The following is an 8,992-nucleotide window of genomic DNA, read 5'->3' as shown; positions in this document are numbered from 1 at the left end:
TACAGACATCTACCCAATGGATCAGTCACACGCCGTACCTTGGGCTATTAATAGTCGCAGATGGTCGCATCTGAAGCGGTCGTTCCCATTCACTTCTGCCGTATTTTCTTTGAGTTAACCCACCGCGTCTGCCGAGGATTTTGGCCCACAGATTTATAGCTTTTTAAGACGATGCAATTAAGATAAACGAGCTTGACTCGTCATTAGTTTGCAATTTACTTTTCTCAGCACCACGTTGTAAAAAGAAATGAATGGACAAATGATGGATCCGAATGAGACGTGTAGCTAATCCTCGGTCTTGAAAGTTTTGCGATACGGAGTGAGATATAGCCTTAATTAGATTCAGGGGTCCTCAAATGTGTGTGTGTGCGCGCAGACACACACCGGAAAGAGAGGCCGGGTCACGCCTCCACTCCATTAACCACAATACTGCTGAAACCTCACGTCCAGCTTCGTTTCCTCTTAGAAACGACTGGGAGAATGATCTAAGCATACTGCTCCAACATCTGACCAAGTGTGACAGTGGAGCGTATGGTGGAGCTGGGTGCAGGGGACTATGTTTTAGATGAAAAAGCAACATGTGGCCCACCCGGCTATGATAAACCATTGTTATAAAAGTGTCGTTTGGTAGACCCTTAATACTATATAGATTTGTCCTGAGGTGAACTGGAAGCTAAGAGAGGCAGGTGGCAGTTATATAAATGAGAACTGGTCACACGTGGAACACTAAAGCTCCTTGGACTTTGTATGATTTGGTGATGTCCAAAAGCATCCAAAATTCCTCCTTCCACATATTACTATACTACATTAGCCTATTTATCCAAATTAACCCACATGGACTCTAACGTGCTTCGGCCCGAGTGCCGGTGGGCGTGGTGCAGGACGCACAGACTTCCTGACGGGGACGAACATTTATTTCATAAAGGACAGCGGCACTCACACGTATTACAAACGATAAACATGATACACAATAATACATCTAACACAAACACGTTACATTCAGACATTACGTCTACATACACACAGACAAAACGAAGTACAGGTGTGTGGAGGCGTGGCCACAAATGAAAGTCCTCCCACTGCACGTGGCTGGCCAAACCACGTGCCTCGCGGGAGTCGAGCGTTCCGTGACAGACTCTAGTTAGGGTTCACTTTAAATTCTCTAAATGTCATTTAATTATGTCTAAAAGTGCTTCCAGATAGTACATTTAATCTGATAAGAGAATGATTGAGCACAAATATATATTGCAGCAAAGCTATAAACCAAAGAAATGTTTGCAGTAGGAAAAGTTAGCACAAATATCACCTTTAGAAGAGCAAAATTTCTAATCAGCAAAAAAAAGATAAATGAAAAGAACCTATCATGCTGTATCAGAACAAAGCATGATTAGAAATGTCTGATCCTTTCACTTGAAAGTTCCTGCTATTTCTTTTAGTCAGATAACAGACAATCGAGTGAATGACTCATCAGTCAAAGGCAACTACATTACCTATTATCCATTCAGAAAGCTTTACAGGAAGCTTCCATGTTATGACATAAACCTAGATTTTATGCATGTATTGTATCAAACAGAATTGTTCCTCAGAGAGTTTAAGTATTTACTCAAGTAAACTATAATAATTCCAATAAGTAATGCAGGTAAATCTGATTGAAAGTCATATTTGTTCTAAGATTCAATTAATTTTTAACTGTGTAATATTACAGAAATGTCCTCAATGATTCTCAAAGTGAGATGGAAAAATAAGAAATGTGATTACATATAAACAAATTGATTATAAAGATTTTTGTGTGTGTGTGTGTGTGTGTGTGTGTGTGTGTGATAGGTGTTAACGTATGATTGACTTTAAGTTGTATGAAATATGTAAAGTAATGTCCAAGACATGTACCCTAATTACAGTCATATATGGCTAATTTAGATTTTGTAGTGATGTTTTATTGTCTGACTTTATCTGACTCTTTATAGGCAAAGCAACTTGGGAAAATTCCAATATTTCCACCAGTGTGTCCCTCCAGCCATTCTTCATTCACTGCAAAACAGAATAGCTTCAGATACAGTGTAATGTGACTTTGCTCGACTTATAAGGAAAGGATAGTTATTTAGAGAAGTGCCTCATAACATGACAGCACTACCACAATGTACCGTAACTCTAATTAGTTGCATATATATGGTATAAACAATACAAATGGTGCTTTCCAGGTGTATGTACCTTCACTGAGGACGTCGATGGTGTCCCCCTCACTAAACTCAAGGTCCTCAGGGCCCTGTGGCACATAGTTATATAGTGCCACCATCTGGTATAGAATAGTTCTGCCGGCCAGAGGATCCTCGGGCTGGATAAGGTGAGATTTCCAGAGGACATAAAACACAGCCCTGAGTCATTAGACAAGAACAGTTTTCATTGTTTTCACTATGTACTCCAGCAACCTGGATTTGAAGTGAAACATCTGTACTGCCTAAATTATGTAGTTACCCCAGGTCTGTGAATACATAGTCTTCCTTACTGAATTGTAACAATCAATTTAACAGGAAATGTAAAAGAAATGATCATTTAAAATGAAATATAAATATAAAAAGGACTGCGACTCTATTATGATACAGCCTCTTGAGACATTCTGCACTGTAACCTCAGTCATTGTTTAAGTTCAGAGCCAGTCTGCTGGATTGTAGTGCCACACAAAACTGTGCTGCTTAGTTCACCTGTAGTGAAAATCACGGAATGACTACCTGACACCACAGGGTTGCTCGGCCCGACTCTACCACCTTGGCCAGGCCCTCTACTCTTCCGTCCCCCTCCAGGGGTCTCAATACTGGGGACCCATGTTGCTTGTGCCTACAGGAGGACACAGGAGATGAGCCGAAGCCATTCGTCTGATAGCCTTGAAAATGCATTTAAAACTGTGGCTGAGAAAAGCAGGTTGGCAAGTTGTAAGAATTACCTAAGGCGAATGAATGCAGAAGGCTGTCCTAATTTCTGAGCGATTCTCTCCTGTAGCTCATGGTACGGTGTGTCTAGTGGTACACTGAGGGCTATGGTGTATCTGTAGTGTACCTTTAGTATGGCTGATCCTGCTCCCTTAGTCTTGGGTAAAGTAAAAAAAAAAAAAAAAAGTGAAATGTGTTTACAGACTCACACTCTTATAAGCTTGGATACACAACTTAGATTTTTCTTGGAACACTCCAAGAAAAAAACAATGTAATTTGATCAGTTTCTGTATCATATCACATGATAGTCAGATGGAGTCAAGTTCAATGACCCATATTTAAGCGCGAAGCAAACGTCTTTTTCTTTTTCTTTTCCGGTCCAATTACATTTCCTACATGTGAATTATCACACATATGCTTCCGGAGGCTCTGACATTGGACAATATTCAGGTCTAGTCCTCTGAGGCAGAGAGCATATGGTGCTTTGCTCTCAAATAGTCCAGGTTATATTTTTATCTGGCTTCGTTTTCCTCCCTTGGGTTTCAGTCCTGACTGAATCAGGCCATATCAAAGTGCTGTTCACTGACTGAATTTGATTTCTCCCAGAGAAGCCAAGAGAGGCTTCTGGATTAGTCATATTCAGCCTCGTACTTCAAAAGCATGATTTAGCTGGAGCGATAAAGTTTAAAAGCATTTCAAAAGAGGAATAAATACCACTTGCTTACCATATTCTGGAAGAGCAAACTATAGGTCAAACACTAATAACACTTCAGAAGGAAGACTAATCCTTTTATATTAAAACATCTCACACAAACACAGATATAAATATTTATTAAAGCCTGCACTTGCCATGTGCATAGAAACACCTGCCTAAAATAGAAATGTGATGTTTTTTCACAGGTATACAGGGTGAAACTGAACGTTTTATGATTGAAATCTCTAGTATTATCATAAAGACATGTCTTCCAGGAATGGCTCATTTCCCCAGACAGGCCTATCACAAATTCCTTGAGTACAGGCAAGTTTTAGTTGGCTATAGTTCACTCTCACCTGCTGGGCAGGGTTGGCTATGGGGCTGGTGGGCTGTTGGGCTTGCTGTAATCCTGCTGAGCTGGGCTGTGTTGTGGAAGGAGAGGGTGGGGCCAGGTCTACAGGCAAATCAAAGCCCAAATGGCATGGCAACAGAAACACGTTCAGACAATTTAGAAATAAATATTTTCAACATCCCTTTTTTCCTAACAAACTACACTGGTTTGAGAGTCTCATTAACTAGGTCTCAGTGGCTAACAGTTTAGATGAATTCTATGATTAAACACCAGTTATTATAAAATTCAGGACTGGATTTAGATCTGGAGGCCAAAATTGAATGACCAAGTGTAATCAGTTGGGGCTTTAACGCAGTTGGCTGTACCTGGGGGAGACGAAGTCACAGTCTGTGGGCGCGTGGGCGGCTTCAGGCTGGGCGGGAGAGGGATTCCATGGGGCAGGCTCTGCAGAGGGCAGAGACGGTGGCTGAGTAGGTCCTGGCTGTTCATAAATCTACCAGAGGTTAAGCACGCATTAACAGAGTTTGACACGGATAGGCATAGAGGAGAATCTTTTTAATGCCAGTGATTTCCTCAGTTTAGCTCCTTTTTATTATCAGTTCAAATTTTCAGCCTTTGGTTTGCTGGAAAATAATACTAAATGGACATTTTTATTTTTGGAAAAATAACCTTTGTCTTTATTTTTGGAAAACATGTAAGCCAGTATCTATTAGAAGCTCTGAATAAAGGCACACATTTTTAGGTCACCTCCTACAAAAACAAATGATGAAGAGTTGATAATACAGGAGAGGGAGAAACATTCTGATATGTTATGACTGTATGCACTAAAGGTAGTGTGAACTGTAATAAACCAGGAATACTAATAGTCAAATCAAAAATAAAGAACTGCTTACATCTTTTTTATTTTTGCTTTTCGTTTTTTTTGTCACAGGTTCAAGCAGGTGGTTAGGAAGCAGGCCTCTCTAGAGCAAAAAAAAAAAAAGAGTACAGAAGGAAAATATAAATAAGCATTGTGCCTCTAAAAACATCACGCAGCGTGAGTCACGCTGCACTGGAACGTTACTAAAAGATATCGGACCGCACCTTGCCGTCGTATATAACTGTAGCCAGACCGTCCCTGTCATTGTCGCTGAACACGAACACGTGCGCTCCAACGGGAACGGTCAGCTCTCCCGCGCCTCGGGCCACATACTTGCACTTCACGCGCATGTAGCGCGAATCCCTACAAGCGGCGCTCGTTAGGTAACGATTTGTCTCGCTCTCCCGGGTCAGCTCACCTCATACTGGGTTCGCAATATTGGCTGTGCAGTTCGTTAAAGCTAGCTGTTGTTGTTATTACTGTTTTTGTCACTGGTGATATTTGTATACAGCTCTTTCATAAGGTTATGTCAAGGTGTTTATATTATTGACAATGTGCAGACGTATTTGAGGATCAGTCTTTTACTTTATAAGGATATGACCTTTAATTACTGATGAGTATACTTACTGACCCTCCTCTACCTTTGGCTCATAATACCCAGGTTTCTGCAAAGAAACACATACAGCCAAGTGTGGTTTAATCTGAAACCTGAGACAAGTGTTGCAAGAGCTACATTGCCACAACAGTGCTCAAATCCTTATAGCTTTCTGGCTAGAGTTGTAAAGACAAGTTGTCACTATGAGCTTTTCTTTCATTGCAGTCCAAAATGGACGTGAAAAGTGAAGCTGATGTATGTCTGATTGTGTCATATTTGATAGCCTCCCCAAACATAACCAAAATGTTATTTCATATTAAATTAGAAGAGGTAATCCTACCTGCAACCTGAGAGGTTCAAAGCCTCCAAAGTCATCATTTGGGATGTCAGAAATTATGACCTGGAAAATAGAATGTTAAATGAGATATTTATCATTTTAGTCTTTTGAAGGCCTCTGCTGACCAACAGTTGCTAACTTTAGTAAGTAGGATTACCTCCGCTTTACCCAGGAAGTCTCTTGGATGAAGTTCCTCCACATCCTGCTTCCTGGGCCGGAACACCAATCCTTCTGGGACCATGAGAGGAACGATCACCTCCCTCCTCTACCAAAGACGCAAATACAGCAATATGTGGAATTAAAGCTTCTACCGCTGGCTACCATTAACAATCTACTGCCAGAGCTGAATGAACCATCCTTCCGCAGCATGGATATACTGCATTGACTTTTTTTTTATTTTTTTTTTACATTTTTACATTATATTATTTAGATTTTGTAAACTATAATTGTAAGATTAATTAAGGATTTTACAACACGTGAGCCCCCATATATCCTTTTCTAAAAAAAGTAAATAAACATTATATATAAATATAAAGGTGATGGTTATCCAGGACTGGGTATGGGGGTGAGGGCATGTGGAATAGCAGCATATGCTGAGGCTCACTGCTATGTTGCTCATAGCGGAGTCCATCTGGCTGCCCCGCCCACCCCGCTCCTGGGAGGCCGACAGCAGTGTTTGTTCCGCTTTCTCCCACTGGTTCATTCTGCAGTAGACCGCTGCTGCATTATACAGGACCTGTGAAACACACACACACACACACACACACACACACACAGAGACAAAAAATCCCCAATACATCAACATTGAACTTTAGTGATATTATGTCATAATGTCACAATCCTATGTGCAACCTGTTGTGTTTGTTGGGAATACAATGTGTGTGACATCATCATTCACTGTAAGACGCAGGATTTCCTCATGTTGGAAATTCCATCGCATACCAGGAAGTAGACCAGAAACACTTTCAGTATTTTTATCCTCTCGAGTAGGTAATGAAATCCATTTTCCTCATCACCCTCCCTACCCCAAATTCACAACATGCTATACAGGAACAAATATGTGCACACACATATTTCCCCCAGCTCAAGTTGCTTCAGCTGGGCAAAGCTCCACCTTGCCGTTGTGGAATGTGTGGCGTGTCTTTTTGCTCCTTGGCATTTGACATTTCATAAGACTAGAGCACTCCCTTTTGCGTCTTAAAGAGGATTTGCTGACAGCCATCAACCCAGGTGGATCCAAGCACCACCACCACACACAATGGCAGCATTGACCTCAGGGAAACGAGAATGCCAGCAATTTCCTTGTGGGTTCGTGGCAGATGATAAGAAGGAATATGAAAACGGAGAAATGTGAAGGTTTGTGGGTGCTCCAACCTGCCAGCTGTAGAGTTTATAGCGCAGTCCCAGCTGTTTGTAGTCAATGACAGCATTGTCTCGCATATACTTCTGTGCCCACATACAGTCACGTAGAGCCTCTTCCAGTCTGAGAAAGAGAGACGGAGCACACAAAGACTGAGGTCATGAAGCAGAAAAAAAACTGTCAGACGGCTCAAAAAGTCCAGCTTGCCCATTGCACGTGCATTAATCCACAGAGACTGACTCTGACTGCCATGAAGATGTGACAGCAGCTATCACACCTGTTTGCCATCATGTGCACAGCAGCCCTTTGAAAGAAACCTACGGCAAGCCTCTCATCCTTTGCAATAACCTGATCCAAAGCCTGAAACCACATGAAACATTCAAACACACTCAGGTACTCTTATAAACCTAAGGTCAGTCATTTGTTATCAGTCATGCTCACTTACCAGCTACAGGTCCTTACAGACTTTTACAGGCTGTGTCTGCTATTTTGGTTTCCTTGGCACCTGTATTTGGCGGGGTGGGCTTACTTTGATTGCCAGATCAATCTGGCGCAGGGAGAGGTGGACGGCTGCGGTGACGAACAGCGTGCGAGAGGTGGGCTCGGTGATAAGGTTGAGTGAGGCGAGAGCGCGGTGCAAGTCCTGGGCATCCACCGCCCGCACGGCTTCATCCCACAGTCGGATCAGCTCCGTGTACAGCATGACTCCGAATGTACAGCCTACAGCAATAATCTCTTCTCAGATAAATGCTTCATGGTTTGCACTACCTCCGGAATATGTACATTGGAGATATGCATTTCATAGAGATGATTTGGTCAATGCCGAGACTTGGTGATGAAAAAATGAATTGCCCATTCCTTGAAGGAATGTATGGAAGAACTATATGACTCCTTTGCCCTACATTTTGTCAGGTTTGTAAATGTTATGCCTTGCTAAAAAATATCATACAGCATAACAATTCCAGGCCACTACGTACAGAAAAGCAATTGCTTCCAAACGTGTAGAGTTCTGATCTTAAAACCTACTTAAGCCGTAAAAGTAGAATTATCTACTTGAAAAAGCATGAAACAAGCACGGCAAGTTTCTTTAAATGCCAGCTTTACTCCGAGCTTGCCAACGATCACAGTGAAGGCCTGAAGACGGCACTACTCACCACTACTCACCTCACCGCTTCAGCCAGTTGCAGTGGAGAAAAGTCCAGCTCCAGAGCAGGAGCTTGACACTGTATGTCTGTACCTACCAGGAACTAAAGTGTGGGAGCTGTATGTCCCGCCCTCACCTAGCAGGAAACCAGGTTTGTGACATTCCTGCAAGTTGGCAGGGTGTGGGAGTAAACAGACAAGAATACAGTGGGTCTGTGTTGAACGTGCATACACAATAGCTATCGCAAAGAGTCCTCTGAGAGATGGTAAAATTGTTGGCCATAGTGTTTGCTTTATTATGTCTAAATATTGTTATCAACTTGATGTCAGTTATGAGGAAAGGTTTATGTGTATCGTTGTTGGTTCTGGTCCAAGAGTTTATGTAACTAACTGCTTATAATATTATGTTATAATTTTGCTTTATAATATTGCTTATAGTATTAACAAGTAAGTACAGTTTTGCCTACTACAGTTTCAGAGTGATCTGTATTTCCTTGTAGATTTTAATGGTTACATTACAGTAAACAATATTGGCACACCGTTCTCCATAGTTATTGTTCTACTATATTTGTGCACTGTTAGCAAACTTTAGGCCAATGGGCTACTTTCACTATTATTGTTCCATTGTTGTTGCTGCTGCTGCTGCTGTCATGTTTGTAGTTATTAATCATTACTCTGTCTCGTTCTCTCTCTGACTCTTTAAAATCTTCATATGTGAATTTCTATTT

At 41.6% G+C, this 8,992-nt stretch overlaps 1 protein-coding gene across 12 annotated transcripts; it reads right to left on the bottom strand.

Annotated features, from left to right (window-relative positions):
- Positions 1–896: 896 nt before the first annotated feature.
- noxa1 (NADPH oxidase activator 1) lies at positions 897–8,875 on the bottom strand. Of its 12 annotated transcripts, none has more exons than XM_081715133.1 (16): positions 8,276–8,813; positions 7,651–7,841; positions 7,399–7,481; positions 7,136–7,244; positions 6,366–6,497; positions 5,919–6,026; positions 5,765–5,824; positions 5,457–5,494; positions 5,054–5,192; positions 4,864–4,932; positions 4,336–4,414; positions 3,975–4,072; positions 2,939–3,081; positions 2,727–2,832; positions 2,209–2,332; positions 897–2,028 (listed from the first exon to the last, which is right to left on the bottom strand). In XM_081715133.1, exons 2-16 carry the CDS (start codon positions 7,822–7,824, stop codon positions 1,934–1,936), a joined length of 1,557 nt encoding a protein of 518 aa, XP_081571259.1. In that variant the 5' UTR covers positions 7,825–7,841; positions 8,276–8,813; the 3' UTR covers positions 897–1,933. The 12 variants fall into 12 exon arrangements, 11 of the variants coding, with proteins under 11 accessions (XP_081571259.1, XP_026866665.1, XP_081571261.1 ...); XM_027010864.3 differs by having other exon boundaries at positions 8,286–8,412; XM_081715135.1 differs by lacking the exon at positions 7,399–7,481.
- Between the last annotated feature and the right edge of the window lie 117 nt (positions 8,876–8,992).

The sequence above is a fragment of the Electrophorus electricus genome, chromosome 5 (assembly GCF_041902795.1).
Source record: "Electrophorus electricus isolate QZ-2024a chromosome 5, ASM4190279v1, whole genome shotgun sequence".
Lineage (NCBI taxonomy): Eukaryota > Metazoa > Chordata > Actinopteri > Gymnotiformes > Gymnotidae > Electrophorus > Electrophorus electricus.
Note: the sequence above shows the minus strand (reverse complement) of the source record. Positions and strands in the feature narration are given on the sequence as shown.